Genomic DNA, 27358 nt, shown 5'->3' with positions numbered 1-27358 from the left:
AAAAATTAACATTTAGAATTTTCAAGATGAACTATAATTTTCTTGTTCAACGTAATTATCTAAAGACATTGGGCCAAAAATGAACAATAATGTTTTTGTGGTCAGCATGTAGGCCTAACTCAAAAGTTAATTTCATTATAAAAAATAATTTAGATAAAAAAAATTAAAATCATAAGTTAAAAAACACATACCTTTCAATGATGTCTAGTCGTATCTGACTGCCAATGGGCAACGCAGCCATTTCTATTCCAGATTTGACTCCGACACCTGTCTCACCCTCCCAGGGTCTACAAGAGTCTGAACCCACAGTCAACTCAAGGTCCATCCTGGTCAGATGGTTAGCAAGGATACGAGATCCTGTCTCCTGCAACATCATTCTGATACCCTGCAGTGCAGTCGCATCCAGCGGTTTGTTCTCAGATGTAGGAAGAAGAAGTGTTTGGAAGTTTTCAAGATCGAAAAACGTCGGAAACTCTACATTAACTGCCTCCAAGGCCAGGGAATCTTCTACAGCCGAGTCGTACTCAAAGGCTTTTAGAGTTGTTGAGGAACAGGAAGAAGTTAAACCTTGAGAGTGGATATATCTTGGGTTTTTGATTACAACTCCGCTTGGCCTCTGCGGAAGCGTCGAGCAAGGGGTGGTGGATTCTGAAGCGTCTCCGGCAGCCGAGCTTTGAGCCGAATCTCCGGATCCGTTTCCAGAGTCACTGCCAGAAGCGTGGTATGACACCACTCTTTGGAATGTTCCATGACTATTGATGGGATAAGGAATATCTGTGAGGGTTGTTGTGCTTTGCCTCGTATCATCGATATCACAATCGAGAGGATTGCTTTCAGACCTTAAAACTGATGGAAGTCTACTTGGTTTTGGAGGAGGATGGCTTTCTGATCCGTCTTCGTGTTTGGAATCAGGACACTCAAACCTTCTCCTTTCTAAACAAGGACTTAGAGCGGGATCACTGGTAACTCTGACGATTTTAGAATTTCTTGGTACAGTCGCAGTTCCGGGAGTTATAACTGAGGTCTTTGAGGAATTCAGCCCGGCTGCCCTAGGTAAGGAATGTGTAGAAAACTTGCCATTAGTAGAAGGTTCTTGACAAGACCTGGTCATCGGAGAGTCTAAAATAACTCCGTCTGCACTATTGCTCCTCTCGTCAATTGATCCGTGAGTACTCAAGGAAAGTCCTCTTCCATTCATTTCTGAAGGGGTCAGCGAATGACTTCTTTGTTTTTTGCTGGGTAATCTAGGAGGTATTTCACGTTTTGTTCGAGGAGGTGAATGGACAGGACTCCGGTAACTGTTGTAGGTGTTGAAGCGCAACGTTCCACCGGAAGCTAGAGGAGAGGAGGCGATAGGTGATATTGCTGGAGTCCCTCCGCCCATCTGGTGATGAAGAGCGTATTTGGTGGCGTAGAAGGAGAGGGGATAGAGTCGGTTGCGAGGCGCTGTAATACGAGCACCAGAGGCAGTAGAGATAGGCTTTCCGCTACCCACGTAGTAGGTGATGAGGTCAGGTACAGTGTCAAACGCATCATCTTCAAACTGGTATTGCACACGCTCGTAAACTGTGTCTGGCTGAATCACAACCTACAAACAAACAAAATTAAGGTTAACCACTTAAAAATGATAAAACTACAATGATAATCTTACATTTTGGTTTATTTTAATTTATCATTATTTTGGGTGTATGTCAGTGAAATTTATTTTTTTACATTTTACTTAAAGAAGCGAGTGAAACCATGATTTTGTTTATGTCTAGTGACGAGCCTAGTTTAAAAAGCACCAGTTATATATTTTGGTAAACCATTTGCTAATCCTCATAGGAAAAAAACCTAAAAACAGACAAACAAAGTCACAGCACCTAGGTCTATAATTTATCTTTTATAGGATTCAACCAACAACATTGAATTTTAAGAAGGACATGAAATTCGCTCAATGAATCAATGAAATATTTTGACTTAAGTTTCCCTCAACATTTATGATTTATAATTGTTTAAGCTGAAGAAAAGCAAAATCCTAGAGCACCCTCAGAAATCTTACCACCCCACAGCTAGTTAACTACTTAACTATATCTTTCAGCATCTAAGCAACATGAAGAAACTAACCTTGTTGATAACAAAGTGCAGACCCTGTCCTTTACTGCGGCAACTCAACACATAGTTGCCCGGCTGGGACGTACAGTCTCGCACCAGAAAGTCTCCGTTTTCCTGCAGAATCTCGTCGGCACGTGTGCGAGGGATGGCTCCGTGATACCAAGCGTGTGATCGCAAATCTCGTGTGTCTAGAGACAGCTCCCACTCCAAGGCCTTCTTGAGCTGCACCGGATCTGCTGTGGGGTCTGGCGTCGCCTCCTGCAAAATGTGAGATAATTGTAGACAGTTGTAAATACAAGCATGTGCGTACGGAAAAGATTTATACAGTGCAAAGTAGATTAAGATGATGCTCCCAATGTGGTACAGAAGAGTGGATGAGATAACCTGGAATAGCTGGGTATATGAACTGATAAGAAAATATTTCAAACCCAATTGCAGATTATTCTTAAATACTAAGCGGATGGGTTTTCTAACAGACACATTAAAGTTCTACTTTTCGTTTGAGTGCAAACATTGTGGCTAACAGAACATAACCAATGTTTTAAAACACTGATGAAGCAGGGTCAGGCAAAATGTCAGACTTTCCAAATCCAATTGTCTATAGTTATTTTCAAAGTTCAATGATGCTGGTTCGCAAGCTCATTCAAAAAAACATAGGTTTATTCGTTTGTACCGAATTCAATCAAAGTTAGATGATTTTTGAGTTATGGTGCTTATGTAAACGTACACAATTAGGTACATGAATTTGAACGGGTGGAGTTTTTGGCCCCTGGGGACATTAAAACATAAGTGGAGTGGTGAAGGGTCTAGGTCTTGCCATGAGGCGTACGCTAATAGCTATTAATTATTCCCTATGTGGTAAATTCGCTAAAAAACTAAGGGATGAAAAACCATTTCAACTGTAGCACACTCTGTTGTTCATTCAACTATGTACTATTTTAATGAAAAATTGTCTACAGCTGGTCCATGTAGATGAATGTCTCTTCAGTACCTATTCAAAAGTCAATAGTTCAACTTAAAAATACTTAAACATTTTATTTAACATAACATTGTTAAAAAGAATCCGATGTTTTATTAACCTAAATTAACCTAGCTCTAAACTTTCAACCTATTTCATGGCGATTTGATTCATTTGTAACTGCAATTCAACTTAATATTGCGATTAAATACCAATAAACTGTCTAAATAAAATAGATCCTCCCATTCAATATACTCCCTTATAAGGATAAGTTTGGTTTCCAGTTTCCAGACATATTATAGCAGGCCTCCCATTCCACCTTATTCAATATTCTAAACACAAAGCAAGTGGCCCTCGATATTATCCTGGGACTGCGTTTTCCCTGGAAATTGTTCTTTTCTCCTTTCTTTAGCTTGCATTTCCCTCTTGATTGCTTAAATATTTTGTCAGACATGGTAAAAATTGCTGTGATATCAGCATTTTCTTATGTTAATACCTTAAACAACAAAGACATTGATACCGCAGAAAATAAGACATGCGAATTGAGATTGTACAGGTTATTGTGAGGTTACAAAATATCAAAATAAATTTAAAAGAGTTTTGTTTATGTTGACAATAATTGTTTATATAGGTACAGTATTTTATAATAACCTTTTTAACATAAATTAAAAACCACAAATAAACCATGATATTGGTTATTATGGTAGCTACTATAAATTTTATAAAACTATAATTTTTTATGGATGAATTAGGTTCCTAAAAGCTCAGGAAAATTGGAAGGGTCATCATGATTTTTCTTCTTTACTATAACCTTTTTGTAACAAACATAAAGCTGGTTTTCTTTATGGTAAAAAGATAATCTTTTTCCCGTTCCTCAACCTCAAATTATTAACACAGGGTTTTATTTTTTTTACTGAAAAAAGTACATGCAATAAATACAAATTGAGAAGTTTCTTTAATGACATGATTCTCCAATAACTCTTGAAAAGCAGATATACCACTGCAATGCATACTGGTTTGAACATTGCATGATAAATGCATGCAAATACGCTGCATGCTTGTTATTATGCAATTCAAGAATTAGGTCAGGGTCAAAAGGGTTTATTCAATTGATTTCCCAATACCAAGATGAATTATGAACCAAATAAAATTAAAATGAATTTCAAACTTTTAGATCCATTATCTTGCATCTTTAGTTTCAAGACAACTTTTGACCTACATGAATTTTAGCAGTGTCAAATTATCAGTGCAATGTAAAGACCAAATAAAAATGAAACTGAGTATAGTATCCAGAATATTTAAATACAAGGAACGCATTTTGATAATAACACAAACTGTTCTTATTTGTTCGTTATGGAACACATAGCCTATTTTATTTTTTACATAATCATGTATGTAACAATTATTAAATTATATTTTTAGTCCATCATTTGCCTGATTTCTGTAGCCTGAGAAGTGAAAGCTTGATAACATTTGTGTTTAATTATTTGTAGAAATATTTTTAGATTTTCATTTTACATTCCTTATTTTGAAGGACTGCTTTTAGATATCCAAAGCATGTTTCTCTATGGCATCCATAAACCCATGAACTTTTAAGACAACTACAAGTAACACCCCCATAAACCATATACTTAAAATGTTCGCCATGACGAAAAACCTTGCGCAAAACTACCCATTATTTCATAAATTGCCCTTTAAGGTCGCAATTTCTTTCTAAAGGGAACTTTGCTATAGTTTAATTTCTAAACCTTTTCCCCTACAATTTCAGAATCTTATGTGTGCATACTCAGTACCTATAATGGAAAATAGAGCTTTTCTTGTACACTCATATGTACAAGAAAATACAATTGCCTAGCAACAAAATTCAATTTTTTTTAAATTTATTTAATTTACAATTTTAAATGAAAATCTTACAAACGAACAAAGACAATATCAAAATATGTTGCCGTAAAGAATGTTACATAGAAAAGGCAAAATAGTTATGAAATTATTATAGAGAGCAAATAAACTCGTAGAAGTTACAAGCCCTTCAAGTAGTGCATTTGGACTGTGCAGTTGAAAAATACATTTTGTGTCAGAACATGTTTCAAGACTAAATTACTGAAAGGTGGACATAAAGAAAAAGAGAAATAGAATATAAGGAATGGAGAAGAAATGAGGATTCAGCACAAAACAAAGATAAGTAGCTCATTTATTCAACTCTCAAGGTTAAATTCAATGATCAAATGATCCAGTTATGATTTAATAGATGCTGAGAAGAATATATTTTCAAACAGCTTCATATTAGCTGTAGCAAACGATTGGAGTCTATAAAACAATAGGAATCTTTAAGGCACAGATGATATTATTTTTAAGTCCTAAGCCTGGGTGAGATTAAAGTCTGGGGGGGATAAATAAAGTCTGCAATAAATTTCACAAATAGCAGTACAAACTCAGTAGGTAGCAAACAGTGGAAGGGAACTTTGGTAAGAACATAACTTTTCAAATACTTTTGAATTACCTTATATACTGCATATATTTTATATAAATGATTCAAGAAACTTATCTTGATTTCTGCGAGGTTAAAAGGTTGAAACTTGAAACTGAACTGTTTTTGTCTTTTTTATATTCAAAAGCTGAGTTTCAGCTAGGTATAGGAGGTTTTCTGTTACTTTGGAAATGCGCAGTTGCTACAGAAATCAGTTCATACAGCACAAGAGAAAGTCATGAACATGACAAAACACTGGGCATAAACAATACTGAATACCAAGGATAACTAACTGGACTCTGTTCACTGTGAGAATTTCACCTCTACACTAGGTCAACGAATAATATTATGCCATGAGAGAAAGACTTTTGCATGGTTCATTATTTTTTGTTGACTAAGATATTGACCTAATATCTATGAAAATGCATCATCGTATGGTGACAACATTAGATTTCTTTTGGATTATTCTTTTGTTTCCTAAGCCTCATAACTCTTCCCAGTTTTTGTTTGGTCCTAGGTCCTTGTATTTTATCTAACAATAATTGGAAAACAAACATGACAAAAAACTTTTAGTAAAACAAACCTAAATATAAGGTAAATGTCTACTTGCTTCATTTAATTTTGTCCAAAATAGGTTCAATGAATTCATATTGGTTTGTAGCTACAAAACAAAAACATGTTTAATCTTGTTAATTTTAAAAGCGTACCATACTGTGAATTAAAGACAGTTTGTCAATTATTATATACAGTATCTGTAAACAAGCAATCCTCATAATTAGTTTATTATCCATGTAGCCTTTTGTAATTTAACATGACTAAAGACAATAAATAGGACATGAGGGATGAGGGGATCAAAGATTACACTAAAAGATTTGGACAGAACAGACAGATTTCAATACTTCAAGTCACACACTATTAGATTACTCGATTCTAATATTTACATTTAAAAACTAAAGAAACAAACCTACCAAAACAATTATTTACCTAGAACTTCAAATGTATTTTGATCGATGTGATATACTGTACCATATGGACAGGATTTAAAAAAATTGAACAACCACAACACATCAAACCCTCCTTGACCAGTCTGACCTCTTGATTTAGTAAATTGAAGTAAGGATTGATTATCATAGAGTTGATTAGAAGAGTAACAAACTATCTAGGTCTGCTGCAAACATCAAGCCTGACAAAAAATATCTCGAGCAATTTAACAATCGATTATCCTGCAACAATTTGATTCCACTGCCCTTGGTATAGTTAAAAAGCCAGCAAAATTAAGTACCTTTTACAGATCTTCCATTGGAAATACTAGAGAATAAGTGCCCACATCATATTATATCAGTTCAAATAAGTCCAAACATTTATCACATGACAAAAATACCTTTAAAAGTTTAGTTTAATTCAACATAAGAAACATCTACTTTAATCAAGTTAAAACTAATTTGGTGCAAATAAATAAGTAGGCCTAAATATTTCTTGGAACAGTATTGAATTAAAAATGTAGCCTACTATGGTATTTTTGAAAAACATATTGCCAAACTAATTTTATTCCTACCCACCCTTTTGTTCATTATGCACCCTTATTTTCGCCCCATTTACCACCCTTAGCTTTTGGAGCTTACTGAGACAACTCATCTGTTCCTAGTTTTGAAAAAAAATCCAAAATAAAGCGGCCCTGAAGATGCCAACAAATGTGAAAGACAACAGACTCAGTTTCATTACTTTGCTGTCTGGCTGAATGCACAAAATATACCAAATGAGAGTCTACCTAGGTGGTGGAGATGAATATTTATGTCCTCCCGTGAATAATGAATAATTCACCAGACCACTAAAACTCCCACCCCTTACTGAGGGTCGATAACCAGCTGTAGTTCAAGGCGAAACTTGCAAATTTTAAGTTTGAAAGTGTAGTTCTCCAAGTCTTGATCCCACTAATTCTAATATTGTTTCATGATGTAACTTGGTGGGCGTAAAAAGTAGTTATTTACAGGGTGCTTAGTTTGGATGTAACAGAACTGAAATCTAGTGTAATGATTTTCCGATCTGTACGCTGACATACCTATGTTTCCCTTCCCTTAATGTATGATTGTTTTATAGTGCAAGAAAAATATGATAACACCATAAAAATTAAATATAAAACATTTTTAATCTAAAAAAAAAACAAATTGTTACAAACAACATAAAATCTTAAAATACATGGAATATTCCCCTCAAAGAAGAATTAGTCGTCCAAAACATAGACAGTCATGAAACAATCGCAGAATCAGTATTGGTTTAGAACAATCAATTGAGAAAAGTTTTATCCTGAAAATATTTCTTGAATGGAGACAGTTCTTAAAAGGCGCTATGCCACTAATGTTTCAATTAAATCTCTGCTATCCCGTATAATAAAATGAAAGTTTGATCTTCTACGTATGTCTACTGAAAAAGTTGTGTTTATCAATGTGGCATTATATTTTATTAAATGTGACTCTTTTAATTTGAAAAATTATAAACGTTATCTTTAGCAAGAAAACCCGAATACGCATCATCTATTAATTAATAATGAGTGTAGGCTACATTGGCTAAAACTTCCCCATGAAGCTGTTTGCACTTGTCTACAGCCCTAACTCTAAGCTTTCAACCCTTCAACTAAACACCCCTTGGGGAAGCTTGGACAGTTACCCTACTACTTCAACTCATTAAAACATTCGCAATTGTTTTTGTTTCCCTGCATGAGTGGGGGAAGGATCCTGAAATTCAATTTGCTCAGCTGAGCCTTTACTTTTATCAACTCCAACTGTTAAAATGCAACAACACACACAGGATGAACAACAGGTGAACCGGGTGAACAGGATGAAAGCGCAGTGGATAGGAATTTAAGAGAGATATTGATGGTGGAAAGAGAAGATGTGGAACAACACGAAAGGAATGACAAGTCATAAAAAAGACCTGATGCTATGAACATGAGCAGATCCTAGGGCGTTATGTGGCTGCAACTTCCCTCCTTTTCAGTGTAATGTATGTCAGAAAAAAAGAAGTAAGCACATTATGCTAGATTGTCCCCAAAATATAAGTTATACTGTTATTATTTTTGTTTAACTTCGCCCCTGGGATGATTTCATACCGCAGACCATGAATTTATTTGAAAGCAGCCTCACTTTTTCAACGGGTTAAATCCACCCATCCCATGGTAATGAAGAAGTGAATATAACACTAAGTGAAAACGGAAGAATCTAACCAAGACTTAAGGAATTGGATGGGAGAGGCTTTGATGATCATAATAAACCTACATATAAACCTATCATAATAATCCAATAGAATAAGATGAATAGAATAAGAGGTGTTAAAAGCAGTTTTGAAATAAAAATTTTGTATTTCGTCCAAAGACTGATTTGAACTCAAATTTGGCAGAAAAAATGTGTCACTTTCCAAGTTTTTACCTCAACACAAGTCTATTGGAAAGAAGTTTATTTCAACTTGTTAGCATAAAGTTGATAGAGAAATATCACATTTTTATATTTTGTGATATTTAAGGTAAAAGACATAAAATAAAATAATTTTCAACCCATACAAGTACTTTACGCACCCCACCCCCTGTCCATGACAAGAAGACACTGTTTGGGTCATGTTACCCCAGGGAAATATGCGACTGGATTGTTTTAAGCTTGTTTTCCCCTATCACAAAACAAACACAATTTAAATCCCTTATACACATTACCACTGATATTATTTCTTACAAGTACAGTAAAAAGTGTCTAACCAGGGAAAGATATTTTTAAAAGGTTTGCCAAAAAAATATTTTGTACAGTTTACAGATAAGGTAGGCCTATACTGTGCAACCTTTTGTAAGTTACATTAACTAATTTCGATAATTGCTATTGTTTCCAATCGAAGTTCACAACTGAGTTTAAAACAGCTATGATTGCTTTGGAGAACATGAGCTGGGTACTTGAGACCCGCAACACATGTATTAAACCAGCTGTTTTTACCGTAGGATGATGAAAAGTATGTTAGTAGGCTATATTTAATACTTTAAACTTTAATAAGACACCATAGAACCATATAAGATATAGATACCATGTAAGAACCATAGATTACACATACTCCCTTAGGGATAGGGAAGCATATGGTACTCCCTAAGGGGGTATGTCTATGATTGAACCAAATAAACAGTTGTCAAAACAACAGTGTGAAAGGCAAGTATTTGTTAACAGTTGACAACAAGGTAACAGAAAAATGAAAGAGCTGTTTTAAGGAAGAAAACTCATTATAAAGGGTTTTGAGAGTCATAAAGGGGTTTAAGAGTAGGTAGGGACGAATGAACCCTTTTAGAGATGGAAGGGTGACGATCTTATTAACAAAATGGGCTTTTTGCAAATTTACTCTAATAACATCTCTATAAGTATAGTGGTATAAAATAATATTGTATTCTATAAATAAAAAACAAAATGTCCATTTTTGCTAAAGGGTTGTTGATTTTTATATAACAGTGTAATATATACAGGGTGTTGAAAATGTCTGGAACCAACATTATATCTGATGAGTGGTTAAAGAAAAACAAATGATATTTTGTGTACGGATATACTATGGTTTTACCTATCTTTTGGTGCCTTATGAAAATTTTTACCACTTATAGGGAATGTCCTGTGGAGGATGCAGTAATAAGTTTAAATGGAAGCCTATAGTAAATGATACATAATTTTAAAGGCCATTTTTTTCTGAGTAAGGAGCCACAAGTTTCATCTCAAAAGGACCACCCTAGCAAAAATGACGACTGTTTGAAATTTAAATAACCACTTATAGGGAACGTTCTGTGAAGGAAGCAGTAAAAAGTTTTCATTGAAGCCTATGGTAAATGATACATCATTTTAAAGGCCATTTTTTTCTGAGTAAGGAGCCACAAGTTTCATCTCAAAAGGACCACCCTAGCGAAAATGGCGACTGTTTGAAATTTAAAAATTCCGTTCTCTATAAGTGGTTTTTTAAATTTCAGACAGTCGCCATTTTTGCTAGGGTGGTTCTTTTGAGATGAAACTTGTGGCTCCTTACTCAGAAAAATATGGCCTTTAAAATTATGTATCATTTACCATAGGCTTCCATTAAAACTTTTTACTGCATCCTCCACAGGACGTTCCCTATAAGTGGTAAAAATTTTCATAAGGCACTAAAAGATAGGTAAAACCATAGTATATCCGTACACAAAATATCAGTTGTTTTTCTTTAACCACTCACGAGATATAATGTTGGTTCCAGACATTTTCAACACCCTGTATATATAGCATTAGCACAATATATTAGGGTAAAATTTCTTATTACTTTTTATTTATTTATTTCCCAACGGTTTACACCAGTTTACAAAAAAGGATACAATGTTAATAAGATGGCTAAATTCATGCTACAGTAAAAGCGGCAACAGCAAGAACATAATAAAATTAATAACAATTAACAAATAAAAAGTAAATAGATACTATATCAATAATAACAATAACAAGAACAATAACAATAAAAGTGACAAGGAATAACGAATAATTAGAAGCAGTGAAAGATAGTTTTGGATAAATGAATACTTTACTTTTTGTTTTCCTGTAAACCTTGGTAGACAAGACGTATTCAGTTATACACAAAATAATACAGTAAGGACTATTTCAATTGCAAGCAAATGTTTAATTTTAAACAGAAATTAATAAAAAAAAATTGTTGAGAGTTTGATGTGAAACAATATTTCAACAAGAAAAAAGTTAAATGACAATACAAACAAAACCGACCGAAATAAGATGGATTTTTCGGGTTATCCCTTTAAATCAGAAGGCCACTGGTTTGAATCCAAGGGAGATTAATCTCTAGACCCAGATGTCATTTATCATTAGGCTTTCAATTAATTATGATATCTTACAAAATGTCTGTAGATAGTAACCAGGATTTGTACTTAAAAATGGCAATAGTGTGGTTAAATAAGTGAACTAATAATAACATAGTTTAAACATTTACTAAAGTAGGCTAACTCAAATAGACTGTATGGGAAAATAAGGTAGCCTAATTTTTTAAGCGAAATTTTGCAAAAAATTCAACCCTCCACAAAACAAAGTAATATCAACTATAATATATCTACAATGACCACTTTCAGGGAAAGTCGGGAGTAACAGAAACCAGGTTTGTTGGTGACAGGGATGGAGGGGGTTATTGAATTTCCCTCCCTTCAACTGGAGACTCCCTGGTCCAGGGCTGGAGGCAGATAACTGTGTTACCTTTAGTCATGATAGCAGGGTATGGACAATGTATCTGTGTGCAAACTATGTCAGCTGTTTAATATGTAATTCAATCATAAACAAAATAGTGCAAATTTCTATAGTATTGAATTTTTACTAGGAAACTTAAGTTTTAGCACCGGGGGCCGAGCCTTACTTGGTTGTGGTTAATTGGGTTTAATAGTTAAAACAATATAGTAAACAGACATTTACAAACTATAAACATATGATCGCTGAACAACTCTTAATGTAAAAAGCATGTAAACAAAAATAAGTTACACTTTTATGGTCTTGCTCGTGGTTTGGCTACTCCATAGAATTCTTCTCCACTCTTCATAGAAAACCAGTTGTTCAACTTTTTGCTCACAAATGACATCAGATGAAAATTTGATAGGAACAAAATTATATTCGTTTCAAAATGGCTGGTGACAAAGATTTTCAGCTTTTTCGCTACTACTTCCAAATAAATTGATATTCTGGCTTTTTTACTGGGATTTAGCATTCGGTAATTAGTTTACTTGTAATGCATCAGTACTTCAGGGATTAGGTTTTGGTTGGAGAAGGCTAAGTAAAATAATCAGTATTTGATTAGAACTGTTTTCCCTTATATCGAGTAATCCTTGGTATAATCTTTGCTCAATTGTTACAATATTTCCCCCTTTGTACTGTATTTTGTAATTTGCTAGTATAATGTGCATTGCTTGTTAAACACATGTAACAAGTCTTTTGTTTACTTTTTCCGGTACTTACGTATTATACGGAGGCCACTTATTTTACAGCGCGCTGCGACGGTTGGCTTAAGTTGGGTTATCATAAATATGTTTGTAGAACTTTCCTAGTTTCGTTATGAATCGAACTATACGAGATGAGTCATAAAAACTTATGATAACCCAACCTAACCTAACCGCCGCAGCGCGCTGTAAAATAAGTGGCCTCCGTATAATACGTAAGTACCCTTTTGCCTTGTTATTTTGTTCAACCAACATAGCTACAGTTACTTAGCAATCCATAAGGCCAATGTAAAATTTTTTAATTTTTAAATGAGTTGTGTAGCAAAATATGAATTATCCTGAGGTAGTGGCTGTTACCAATCACGTTTTTAGTTCCATCCCTAATTCCAAAATTTAGTCAAAATTCTTCCACTGGATTTCGAGATATGTATCACAGGCAGACAAACAGACATTGCTCGTATTAGAGAATAGGATAATCAACTAGTAGTCAGAGGTTGCCGGTTGAACCCTGTGAAAATTTATAAGTTTCTTGATGGTTTAAGTTTAAAGATGGGCTCAGCTGTCCTTGATAATTGGGCTTTTTAATGGTCACATGCATAGCTAAAATTTGTTAATTTGAGGGATTGCACCCCCATCTAAAATAATTGATAGCAATTATAATGATAATTTGAACCTCAGTTTCGAGGACTGCTCTAACTGCTTGGTACCGGTACCTAGTTGTGCCCGTAATTGTAATTTTATTTAATAGTGTGTATGCTTTGATATAAGTTTTAAAAATATCTTCCTGATGTTGCATAATCTAGTTTGTGGATACATCATGGTGTTTTCGCAAGCTCAAAGAGTATATGCCTTGTAGACGAATTCGTTACCTATATGTAAATCATTGGTTTTTTCCCAGAAAGGTTTCCAATTACGTTCCAAAAGTGATTACGGAACCTAAAAATCAATTGTATATAGACTTGTAAAAAAATAAGGAAACCGGATCTGCAGAGAAAAAAGTAAGCCTTCAATACACTCTATTTTTGAGCTTGCATTCTTGCAAAAACATCATTTAAAATAAATTCTCAATAACACATAACCTCAAAGATAACTATTCAACAATGCATATCAGCTGATCAGCTGATTGGCAATAAAGAAAGGAAAACAGGGATACCAACATATAAGCTTGATTTGTCTTTACAGTTCATGACGTGTTATTTCTTATAAGTAACAACTACATTATTGTACATTTTGGACGACACAGGTGTTTGGGCCAGTTTGGACTCACTTAAGGCTGTCAGTAACATGGATCGGTCTATTTTCTAATCCGTCGCTCCGTTTGTCTACCCATCACAGCTGATCAAGATAGTCCAATCAATGCCGCATTCCTCAGTCTCGACGGAACGAGTGGAAACGAAACACATCATCTTACAATCCGATTGGATACGCTGTTCCATTGTTGAAGACAAAGACATCGATCTTGCAGCCTTGTGGCATCAGGTCACCCAGATTTGTGAAGTTCAAAATACAATTCGGACAATTTTGGTTTGATAAATGAATTTAACAGGGTTAATCGCAATATACACCAATTAAGTAAATAGGTGTTTTAACGTTTCATTTTGAATTTAAATGTTTAATGAAGCGTGTGAAAATATAGAAAATGTATAATATATGTTTATAACTTTTAGAAAAATTGTTAAACAGGTACAGTTTTAGAAAACTGCATTTTACTATGGCTTTTTACTCATGGTTAGTTTCAAGACGGCTTTGAAATTTGTTGGCATCTTCATGCGAGAAAGAAAAGGAACCTAAAACCGCTGAATCTATGATACAATTCACAATTTCATCGAATATCGAGATAAGAATGTATCAAAGTTCGTTTTAGCCGTAAGCGGATTGATAAACAGTAAGGTGATATGGTTGTTGTTTCCAATATATTATGCCGGATGGATATTCCCTTGTAGCTTATAGAAACCTGAGTACTCTACTTGAATTAAAGCGGTTAATTCAATTACCTTTTAATTTGGGGAGGCAACTGGGCGTATTTCAAACCTAATACCATTGACTAATACCATAGATAAAAGGAGTATAGACTATAGTATAGAGTATAGAGTATAGACTGTCTATACTCCTTTTATCTATGCTAATACACCTCTACGTAGAGGTGTATAGTCAATGCTAATACCAATGAAGGGCGAGTGTAGAATAGAGTGACCTTATATAGCTTCGTTACTGATGACAAAAATAAATTAAAAATATAAAACATCTAAGTTAGCTGGACACAGTTTTTGAACCATCAAAAAACTAGGTATCCTACTTACTATCCTCAGTATCGAATAGGCAACCGCAACCTTTTTGTTATTGGCGAGCAGTATCTGTACTCATCTACCCATCCATAAAAAAGGTCATAAATGTCATTTTTGTTGTTGGATAAAAATTTGGTAAACAGCCGAAACACACTATTTTTACTTCATTTTGAGATATTGCCTTGCGGATAACTTAACCATTACTATTCTAGAGGTTAAATACCTTGTTGCCAGCGTAATCCTTCGTCGTTGAATGAACTACTATTTTTACGTCTCACAAAAAAGCAAATCTGTAATACCAATAACTTATGGGATTAGGATTAACCCTCTATTCACACAAACTAATCTCAAGTAAAGTATTTTGAAGGAAGATCAACATACTTAATCGAAACGTTAACAAGAGTCAAACAAGGTCTAAAGATGATTGATAACTTAACTAGAAACGATTATCAACTCATGATCAAAATTACATGATTGATGACTGTTTGGTAACAAGTTAGAAACTACTATTAACAAGTAACTTTGCGCATCAGACATGTTACTTCTGGGACCAAGTAACCTCACTGTGTAAAGTTATGGAACATTTTACTATAAACTTTTGGATACCGAAGTTGACGTCCCATCTATAATGACACACTGTAATTTATTTTTAATAATAAAGAATATATAATTGGCTGAGTGAATCGTAGAATGTTTTTTGTAAAATTATATTTGTTCCCACTGGTTTAGTATTAAGTGTTAGTTGATGCAACCTTTAATAGTAAATTACAAAACTCATTCTACATAAATCGAACAGTAATCTTGAAACTGTCTTCAGCTGACGCATAAGGATCAGACAATCAAAGACAGTGGCCAATGTATGTCCTAGAGCATCCATAGTCAGTACGTTTAATCGTAGACAAAAAGAATTAAATATTTGTCTAAAGTTTAATATATGTTCTCGAGCATCTATAGTAAGTATGAAAGTAAGGAACAAATGTTTCCAACTACCGCAAACCATTGAGTAACTAACTTAATTGGAAATCGTACTTAGTCGAATGTTTATTTTGCTGTTTGAATGCTAAGCGGATATTTAATTTGGTTGGGCAAGAAAAAAGTGTGTTTGGGAAAGGATTATATTGGTTTAAGCAAGGGAAAGTAATGTTTAGGTAAACGTTCTCCTAGATTGGAAATCGACGATTTTCGTATAGCTTAGATGTAACGGAAACAAGTTATTTTCGTATACAGAGTGATTAAAATATATATTTCTTACTTTGGTGTATAAAGGCCTATTCATACTATTGCTAATAATTGTTTTATTTGCCAGCTAAAACAACAACTAAAACGAAGAAGGGGTAAATAGAATCGTTATCGAAATAAATTGAATTCATGACTCGGGATAAGCATATAAACGTTTAGATAAGCCAGGGAGGATTAAATCCCCTCCAAGGTACTTCCGGTGAAGCAATTAACATCCGGTTGAAGCAAGCCAATTACAGGGGAGGGGGGGGGGGGGTGAAGAGCAAAGTGTGTGCAAAACAAGCTTAATAATGTAGAGTCCACATCTCGACTGTTAGTGAGAGATTTGAGAGTGTCTGAGGGTTGAGGGATGAATCTCTGGGATTTGGAATTTAAGTGATGTTGATTATAGGGATAGTTGTACATTTTTTTTTATAAGAACGTCTTTGGTGTCTTTCAACACACAGATGCGTATTTTAAAGCTAGGATAAGAGAAGCATGGGTAAATGAGATGATAGCATTGTTGCTGACTAAGATCAGCTGTTTATTAGCAAGAACAGCTGTTTCAAACCAACATTTTCTCAGGATCTGGTGACCTTAGATTTTTAGGGCGAGCTTCACTATTCCACTCAGCTACCCATCTAAATTTATAAGTATGTATGAAAGACGAGTGCCTCTGAGATCAGTTGTTCCATCCAGAAGCATTCATTAAACGCCCAATGATCAGGGACAGCTGGGTCCAATTTAGACGCATCAACAGCAATAGACATAAGGATATAGGAATGCACATGTGTTTTCTTAAAGACGTTCAAGTCAGTGTGGTAAAATTGAATATTACGTTCTCTTACTTGGAATTGCTGTTAGAGAGGTATGTTTGTTAGGGTAATATTTGTCATCAATCAGTACAAAAAGGAGCTATTTTCGATAATAACTGATACAAAGAAAGTAATTAATTGTTTCCCAAGTCTAATTTAGAGCTAGGGAAAACGATCAGCTGATTTTCAATTATTCAATGTCAATGCATTTACCATAGATAAAACATACTCTAAAAGCAACATACGACAGCAGACATTACATCACAGCTAAGCATTGTTGTAGGAGGGGAGTGCTGACGTTGTATCAGCACATTCTTGTCTGCTGACGAAACATTCAACACTCTGGTGTCTGGTGTTACACTAGTGCTAAGAAACAAGACTATCAGCAAGCTGCAGACACGTGGAGGAGGGAGAGACTAGGGAATGTTTACTGTAGGGAGGGGAGTACTGACGTTGTATCAGGACATTCATGTCTGCTGACGAACCATTCAACTCTGGTGTTACACTAGTGCTAAGATACAAGACTATCAGCAAGCTGCAGACACGTGGAGGAGGAAGAGACTAGGTAATGTTTACTGTAGGGAGGGGAGTACTGACGTTGTATCAGCAAATTCTTGTCTGCTGACGAAACATTCAACGCTGGTGTTACACTAGTGCTAAGAAACAAGACTATCATCAAGCTGCAGACACGTGGAGGAGGGAGAGACTAGGTAATGTTTACTGTAGAGAGGGGAGTACTGACGTTGTATCAGCAAATTCTTGTCTGCTGACGAAACATTCAACGCTGGTGTTACACTAGTGCTAAGAAACAAGACTATCATCAAGCTGCAGACACGTGGAGGAGGGAGAGACTAGGAAATGTTTACTGTAGGGAGGGGAGTACTGACGTTGTATCAGGACATCCTTGTCTGCTGACGAAACATTCAACGCTGGTGTTAAACTAGTGCTAAGATACAAGACTATCAGCAAGCTGCAGAAACGTAAAAGGAGGGAGAGACTAGGTAATGTTTACTGTAGGGAGGGGAAAGCTGACGTTGTATCAGCACATTCTTGTCTGCTGACGAAACATTCAAAGCTGGTGTTACACTAGTGCTATGATACAAGACTATCAGCAAGCTGCAGACACGTGGAGGAGGGAGAGACTAGGTAATGTTTACTGTAGGGAGGGGAGTACTGACGTTGTATCAGGACATTCTTGTCTGCTGACGAAACATTCAACGCTGGTGTTACACTAGTGCTAAGATACAAGACTATCAGCAAGCTGCAGAAACGTAAAAGGAGGGAGAGACTAGGTCATGTTTACTGTAGGGAGGGGAAAGCTGACGTTGTATCAGCACATTCTTGTCTGCTGACGAAACATTCAACGCTGGTGTTACACTAGTGCTAAGATACAAGACTATCATCAAGCTGCAGAAATGTAAAAGGAGGGAGAGACTAGGTAATGTTTACTGTAGGGAGGGGAGTACTGACGTTGTATCAGCAAATTCTTGTCTGCTGACGAAACATTCAACGCTGGTGTTACACTAGTGCTAAGAAACAAGACTATCATCAAGCTGCAGACACGTGGAGGAGGGAGAGACTAGGGAATGTTTACTGTAGGGAGGGGAGTACTGACGTTGTATCAGGACATCCTTGTCTGCTGACGAAACATTCAACGCTGGTGTTAAACTAGTGCTAAGATACAAGACTATCAGCAAGCTGCAGAAACGTAAAAGGAGGGAGAGACTAGGTAATGTTTACTGTAGGGAGGGGAAAGCTGACGTTGTATCAGGACATCCTTGTCTGCTGACGAAACATTCAACGCTGGTGTTACACTAGTGCTAAGATACAAGACTATCAGCAAGCTGCAGAAACGTAAAAGGAGGGAGAGACTAGGTAATGTTTACTGTAGGGAGGGGAAAGCTGACGTTGTATCAGGACATCCTTGTCTGCTGACGAAACATTCAACGCTGGTGTTAAACTAGTGCTAAGATACAAGACTATCAGCAAGCTGCAGAAACGTAAAAGGAGGGAGAGACTAGGTAATGTTTACTGTAGGGAGGGGAGTACTGACGTTGTATCAGGACATCCTTGTCTGCTGACGAAACATTCAACGCTGGTGTTAAACTAGTGCTAAGAAACAAGACTATCATCAAGCTGCAGACACGTGGAGGAGGGAGAGACTAGGTAATGTTTACTGTAGGGAGGGGAGTACTGACGTTGTATCAGCAAATTCTTGTCTGCTGACGAAACATTCAACGCTATATAGGAATGCACATGTGTTTTCTTAAAGACGTTCAAGTCAGTGTGGTAAAATTGAATATTACGTTCTCTTACTTGGAATTGCTGTTAGAGAGGTATGTTTGTTAGGGTAATATTTGTCATCAATCAGTACAAAAAGGAGCTATTTTCGATAATAACTGATACAAAGAAAGTAATTAATTGTTTCCCAAGTCTAATTTAGAGCTAGGGAAAACGATCAGCTGATTTTCCCTTGCTCTCAATTAGTTTTCCATTTACCTCTAATGCGCGTTAGTGATTTTACAAATTATTTCTATTATTGAAATCAGCTGTGCTAGTTTTGCTGTGTTTTTAGCTTGTAGTGCGCGTTACTGCACAATGAACATTACATTGAATTTAAAATGCTCACGTTGTTATATAGGTTGGCTACAACTCTATTGCTTTTATTTGTATACTTAAATAATGTTGATAAGAAAATATAGTACTAATAGTCTAAATGTAACTATAAAGTTCACTTAATTTTTATCAATGATTAAAATGAATATATGCCGTATTTGATACGAAATCAATGAATTCATTCAGGTACGACGATACTTCTAATCAACTTCAACTTCAAATAAAAATAACTACAATTAATGTCGTTAAAATAAATACATCACACATTTTATACAGAGGGAACCTCTCTTTTACAAACATAGACTCTCTAGTTCAAATAAAGACGAGAATATATTAAATACTAACGCATGAGCTACCTGGTCACAAAACAAATTCAATTCAGGAGCACCCATCATTACCATAGACCTGACACTCCAAGCAGATGGTGAATAGAAGAGGATGATTGGAGAAGGGTGAAGAAGAAGGCGAGAATAGATCGAAGGAGGATAACCCACTCTCAATGACTGGTTCAATTAGTTTTAAATAGCCGAAGTGGCGTTCTTCTTTCTTCCCAAACGGGAATAGATTGACTCGGGTTTTGTAAGGCTACCTAAAGCTACCTATCAACCTAAGGGTTTGGTTGTAAACATAGCTTTTGGACAAAAGTAGACTTATATTAGATGTTAAGCCTGTATTGATGTGTGGCTCATGTCTAGTTGTATTAGTTGTTATAAAATTTACGTTTTAGCATATCAATTCATTTATGAGGTATGTAATCGTTGAAGACATTGTGGTAGTTTAGTTTAGATCAGTTTAATGGTAGTGGTAGTTTAGTTACTCATACGCACCTAGGTGGCGTCCCCATCTCAATGATTGAAAATTGATAATTGAGTCATTACATGTACAGTATCATAGTATGCAAGAATCAATACGTGAACAATTTGTTAAGTTGTATCATACACAATAGATTAAATGCACCTCATGGATTTATCATTTATATGAATCAGTTGAAGACAAATATTATAAATAGAGCTTTTTGTTAATTATTTGTTTCTTCTTACGATACAACTTATATTAATACAGTTTAATTGCATACAACGACCTAACGATAATAGAGTGTCGTTTGATTTTACAAAGCCCAAATCATGAAATATGCCAAAAATAGAACAAATTAGTAGAAATCTTAAAAATTTAAAAAAAACCACACATAACATCCGGTTCAAAAATAAACATACAGCACGCGAGGTCTACTTCAATTATTCAATGTCAATGCATTTACCATAGATAAAACATACTCTAAAAGCAACATACGACAGCAGACATTACATCACAGCTAAGCATTGTTGTAGGAGGGGAGTGCTGACGTTGTATCAGCACATTCTTGTCTGCTGACGAAACATTCAACACTCTGGTGTCTGGTGTTACACTAGTGCTAAGAAACAAGACTATCAGCAAGCTGCAGACACGTGGAGGAGGGAGAGACTAGGTAATGTTTACTGTAGGGAGGGGAGTACTGACGTTGTATCAGGACATTCATGTCTGCTGACGAACCATTCAACTCTGGTGTTACACTAGTGCTAAGATACAAGACTATCAGCAAGCTGCAGACACGTGGAGGAGGGAGAGACTAGGGAATGTTTACTGTAGGGAGTACTGACGTTGTATCAGGACATTCTTGTCTGCTGACGAACCATTCAACTCTGGTGTTACACTAGTGCTAAGATACAAGACTATCAGCAAGCTGCAGACACGTGGAGGAGGAAGAGACTAGGTAATGTTTACTGTAGGGAGGGGAGTACTGACGTTGTATCAGCAAATTCTTGTCTGCTGACGAAACATTCAACGCTGGTGTTACACTAGTGCTAAGAAACAAGACTATCATCAAGCTGCAGACACGTGGAGGAGGGAGAGACTAGGTAATGTTTACTGTAGGGAGGGGAAAGCTGACGTTGTATCAGGACATCCTTGTCTGCTGACGAAACATTCAACGCTGGTGTTAAACTAGTGCTAAGATACAAGACTATCAGCAAGCTGCAGAAACGTAAAAGGAGGGAGAGACTAGGTAATGTTTACTGTAGGGAGGGGAAAGCTGACGTTGTATCAGCACATTCTTGTCTGCTGACGAAACATTCAAAGCTGGTGTTACACTAGTGCTAAGATACAAGACTATCAGCAAGCTGCAGACACGTGGAGGAGGGAGAGACTAGGTAATGTTTACTGTAGGGAGGGGAGTACTGACGTTGTATCAGGAAATTCTTGTCTGCTGACGAAACATTCAACGCTGGTGTTACACTAGTGCTAAGATACAAGACTATCAGCAAGCTGCAGAAACGTAAAAGGAGGGAGAGACTAGGTAATGTTTACTGTAGGGAGGGGAGTACTGACGTTGTATCAGCACATTCTTGTCTGCTGACGAAACATTCAACGCTGGTGTTACACTAGTGCTAAGATACAAGACTATCATCAAGCTGCAGAAATGTAAAAGGAGGGAGAGACTAGGTAATGTTTACTGTAGGGAGGGGAGTACTGACGTTGTATCAGCACATTCTTGTCTGCTGACGAAACATTCAACGCTGGTGTTACACTAGTGCTAAGATACAAGACTATCATCAAGCTGCAGAAATGTAAAAGGAGGGAGAGACTAGGTAATGTTTACTGTAGGGAGGGGAAAGCTGACGTTGTATCAGCACATTCTTGTCTGCTGACGAAACATTCAAAGCTGGTGTTACACTAGTGCTAAGATACAAGACTATCAGCAAGCTGCAGACACGTGGAGGAGGGAGAGACTAGGTAATGTTTACTGTAGGGAGGGGAGTACTGACGTTGTATCAGGAAATTCTTGTCTGCTGACGAAACATTCAACGCTGGTGTTACACTAGTGCTAAGATACAAGACTATCAGCAAGCTGCAGAAACGTAAAAGGAGGGAGAGACTAGGTAATGTTTACTGTAGGGAGGGGAAAGCTGACGTTGTATCAGCACATTCTTGTCTGCTGACGAAACATTCAACGCTGGTGTTACACTAGTGCTAAGAAACAAGACTATCATCAAGCTGCAGAAATGTAAAAGGAGGGAGAGACTAGGTAATGTTTACTGTAGGGAGGGGAGTACTGACGTTGTATCAGAAAATTCTTGTCTGCTGACGAAACATTCAACGCTGGTGTTACACTAGTGCTAAGAAACAAGACTATCATCAAGCTGCAGACACGTGGAGGAGGGAGAGACTAGGGAATGTTTACTGTAGGGAGGGGAGTACTGACGTTGTATCAGCACATTCTTGTCTGCTGACGAACCATTCAACTCTGGTGTTAGACTAGTTCTTAGAAACAAGACTATCAGCAAGCTGCAGAAACGTAAAAGGAGGGAGAGACTAGGTAATGTTTACTGTAGGGAGGGGAGTACTGACGTTGTATCAGCACATTCTTGTCTGCTGACGAAACATTCAACGCTGGTGTTACACTAGTGCTAAGATACAAGACTATCATCAAGCTGCAGAAATGTAAAAGGAGGGAGAGACTAGGTAATGTTTACTGTAGGGAGGGGAGTACTGACGTTGTATCAGCACATTCTTGTCTGCTGACGAAACATTCAACGCTGGTGTTACACTAGTGCTAAGATACAAGACTATCATCAAGCTGCAGAAATGTAAAAGGAGGGAGAGACTAGGTAATGTTTACTGTAGGGAGGGGAAAGCTGACGTTGTATCAGCACATTCTTGTCTGCTGACGAAACATTCAAAGCTGGTGTTACACTAGTGCTAAGATACAAGACTATCAGCAAGCTGCAGACACGTGGAGGAGGGAGAGACTAGGTAATGTTTACTGTAGGGAGGGGAGTACTGACGTTGTATCAGGAAATTCTTGTCTGCTGACGAAACATTCAACGCTGGTGTTACACTAGTGCTAAGATACAAGACTATCAGCAAGCTGCAGAAACGTAAAAGGAGGGAGAGACTAGGTAATGTTTACTGTAGGGAGGGGAAAGCTGACGTTGTATCAGCACATTCTTGTCTGCTGACGAAACATTCAACGCTGGTGTTACACTAGTGCTAAGAAACAAGACTATCATCAAGCTGCAGAAATGTAAAAGGAGGGAGAGACTAGGTAATGTTTACTGTAGGGAGGGGAGTACTGACGTTGTATCAGAAAATTCTTGTCTGCTGACGAAACATTCAACGCTGGTGTTACACTAGTGCTAAGAAACAAGACTATCATCAAGCTGCAGACACGTGGAGGAGGGAGAGACTAGGGAATGTTTACTGTAGGGAGGGGAGTACTGACGTTGTATCAGCACATTCTTGTCTGCTGACGAACCATTCAACTCTGGTGTTAGACTAGTTCTTAGAAACAAGACTATCAGCAAGCTGCAGACACGTGGAGGAAAATGCTGTTTAACTCTCAACAATGCTTTTTGGAATAAATAAACCATTGACTGTAGATACTGAAGTAAACAGTTCTAAAGGACTTGATGTAGACAATATTTCACAAACAAATTGTATTAGAATTAGCCACTAACATTGTGGGATCAGGCTAAAATTACTTAAAACATCACTTAAAATTCAATTTGGAATTCCAAATGCATTGGAATAAATGTTATACACCAATGGATAGAAAGTAATAATCAAAAAGTTATATTTTCTTTTTTCTTCCTAGGGTAAACAATAATTGAAAAGTGAAAAGCATTGACCTTTCTGTGATAAAAATGAAGGAAAACTTACCATTATGATGTTGCATAAGCTTTTGCTCTGAATGACGTTGCTGACCACCAAAATGTCAGACCTGAAAAAATATTTTTTTATAATTCATATCCATTATTTATAAGCAATCAGGTACACCCTTAGATTTTAAAGGTCTGAGGAATTACTTTGAAAGCATAAATTGCGTGGGTCTCAGGGCAATAAGGTCAAAGATTGTAAGGTTTACATTTATTTGTCGTGTTAAAGTTGTCTAACTACCTTTCACATGACACATTTTGTTAAACTGGTTTAAAATTATTGACATTGATATAATAATTATGTGTTTTATAAAACAAACATTTGGTTTTCATATTTTATTGAGATCATTGGTAATAGAAACAAGTTATACAGGTACTATACAAATTGTGATAATAGGCATGTTTTCTAAGGTGCTTACAAACGGTTAACTTTTAAATTTTGTGGTCTATTCCTTATTACTATTGAACAAGAACTTTATTTTAAATACAAAAGTACGTACACGTTTAACAGTACTCTATAAGAAATCGATTAAAGGTTGATATATTCTCGACTTCCGTATTTATTTACCGACCCTTCAAAACAGATGGAGAAAGATATGCTTCCAAATACAATATTTAACAATGGCCACATGGGAAGGGAAGTATAAAGGAACACTCGGGGCGTACCGCGGGTGGCGCTCAAAGGGAATAAAGGGCAAAAAGTTTCGGTTTACCAAATATTTGGTGAGATCGCCACAGGGGTTGCTTGAACCCCCGAAGCACTTTGTGTATACAATAACTTGTGTCAAAACTGCAATTTGTACCACGTTGAAAATTTACTTATATTTACATAGTAAAAATTTGAAAACGTAATTTTAAAATTATTATTAGTATTGAGGAAAAATTCCTATTTTGTAATTTATTTTTGGACAATTAAGTGTGTTGACAATTTAAACATAGATTTATCTATTGATTTTGAACATTTCCAATGGACTTCTCATATTTTTGTTAAATGTAAAGCCGAATCGATGTGCAAATTTTTGTAAAAGTTTTCTTTAAAGAATGGAATAGGCTTTTTCCAGTGTCAGTATATTTTCTTATAAATTAAACAGACTCCCTTATAAAATAATATTGGGAATAGGAGATCTTTGAGTAAGAGTGTGAAATAGGGGACATTTTGCTTGTAAATATGTTATCAAGTCAAATTTTTAGAGGATAAAAAAATGTAAGTTTAATTCTTCGATTTCCTTTATAACTATCATATCGTTTCTAGACATGTTTCTCTACTTGATACAAGGTAAGTTTAACACAAAATCATTTAGCAAAACGTTTCCAACCCTCACCTAGAACTGATTTTAAAACACCACAAACTCGTCCCTATAATACTTTAAACAAATCCATATTATGACAATCAAAAATTTCCAGTGGCCAAGCAGGGTAGCGGACAGTCCGAAATACAACAGAATGACCAGTAGCAAAAACATCAAGGAATGTAGCCATTCTCCTGCCCGCACTTGGTGACCAATTTAAAATTCGTTTCGGTAACAAATAAACCCGTGAGTTCATTGGCACGGGCAATGCCGTGGGACATTTTCTCTGAGATTTATTTTTATTGAATATAACTGTGTGTGAATTTAAGCGTGTGTGAATACTACTTTGGAACCAAACAAAGGCTTAGTATTAATGTAAAATTATCGTAGAGCTAAAGATTTTGAGTTAATAAGCTAGTTGAGTCAAAAATCGAGAATTTTAGAATTAAAATGTGACATGTTAGAATATAATAGGTTATAAATGTATTAATCCTTGAACATGACTAAGTAGTTTTAACTAAAGTATAAGTTGGATGATTTCATAAGGATTACATACAATATGTCAAGTAAAAAAATATGTATGTTTAAAAAAGTAAAGTACTGGAGTCATATACAATAAATTAAATAAAAATCGACAATTTTCCAATATCTCCAAACTACGACAACCCTTTGACTTTCCCAAACCATACGATACAAATAGTTGGATCAAGATAGCATAGCATAACTTAAACACTTTGTATTGCTCATATTTTTTTTTTAAATTTTAGTAACATGTTAACAAAGATAACATTAGCCTTATGTAACTTAACGTATCTAGAGGGAATGAAGACGAAAACTTATGTAAACTATGGCTACAACAATGGAAAGAAGTCGATTGTTGAAATGCCCATTGTAGTCAGTAGGATATGAAACCCACTTAGGCCTCAATAAATGGACATTTTGATGTCTTAGCCCGTTAAACAGTCATGAAAGGCCGTTTGTGAATGGATTAATGGCTGTCAGACATAATGGCTGTTTCCTCTTTATTGTTAAGTCACGGACCAAGTAGCACTACAAGTGTCTCTACAGTTTTTCAGTGTATTCAGATACATTGATATGTTTATTTTTGTATGTTTTAAATGTGAGTAACAATTCAAACGCATTGCAAGAATGAAATACTGTAAAATTGAAACGTTCGTTGCACACTCTATAAAGAACTACTGTATGCCCAAGAGTTTAAAAACCCCTTTACCTTTATCGATCTTTCTTTCTGGGTTTTGGTTATTTTTTCAATACTGATTTACTACTAACTATTACAATCAGTAATTTGCAGTTAGTATTTTCTGGTTTCTCAAAGACATCTTATTTTCGGGAATTTTCTCTTATGCTGGCTTCGATTTGGTTAATACTTTAGATCGTTGTCTAACCTGTCACTAGTGTTATTTGTTAATTTTTAAATTGTTGTTTATAAATGTGAAAGGTAAGTAGTGGCAAAAGCAGTTCGGCGATAATAAAATTAAAATTGAACTAAAAAGACAGGAATAGGTGACCTATTATCAACGGTAAATGGTATAGTACCAGTTTGCAAAGTAGTATGGTAGAAATTTATATATTTTTAGTACATCTTTGCTGTGAACAGATTTCCCATAAATATATAAATTAATTAAGAACAATTAGAATTTACATAAAAAAACTTATAAAACATAATGAATGTAATACAAACGGTCATTTAATTCTATACAAAAAGTAAAAGTGAAATCATTACAAATAAATTTTTTCACAGCAACGTGTACAATATTTTTATTTTTTTTGTTATTGGTACATTTATTGTACTGTAAAAGCATTTTTTTTTTAATTTTGTTATTTGATTCACTATTTAAAACATATTCTCTGTAAGATACTATAATACGAACGCAGAATCGTCATTGCAAACTTCACCAACTACTCAAATGCAATATAACTTTTTTGGATACAATTCTAGATAAATA

At 35.7% G+C, this 27358-nt stretch overlaps 1 protein-coding gene across 3 annotated transcripts in view; it reads right to left on the bottom strand.

The window, feature by feature from the left end:
- Positions 1 to 27358, bottom strand: part of LOC129001685 (breast cancer anti-estrogen resistance protein 3 homolog) — a 243564-nt gene that overhangs the window by 12873 nt on the left and 203333 nt on the right. For all 3 annotated transcript variants that reach the window (XM_054429078.1, XM_054429077.1, XM_054429079.1), the window contains 3 exons: positions 24107 to 24167; positions 2107 to 2352; positions 192 to 1588 (listed from right to left, as the gene is read on the bottom strand). In XM_054429078.1, the coding sequence (XP_054285053.1) occupies positions 192 to 1588; positions 2107 to 2352; positions 24107 to 24167 (1704 nt within the window). The remainder of the gene's footprint in view (positions 1 to 191; positions 1589 to 2106; positions 2353 to 24106; positions 24168 to 27358) is intronic.

This window comes from Macrosteles quadrilineatus, unplaced genomic scaffold (genome assembly GCF_028750875.1).
Source record: "Macrosteles quadrilineatus isolate MER2022 unplaced genomic scaffold, UCM_ALF_1.0 Scaffold_8__2_contigs__length_117827958, whole genome shotgun sequence".
Lineage (NCBI taxonomy): Eukaryota > Metazoa > Arthropoda > Insecta > Hemiptera > Cicadellidae > Macrosteles > Macrosteles quadrilineatus.
This window is presented reverse-complemented; position numbering and strand designations above follow the sequence as displayed.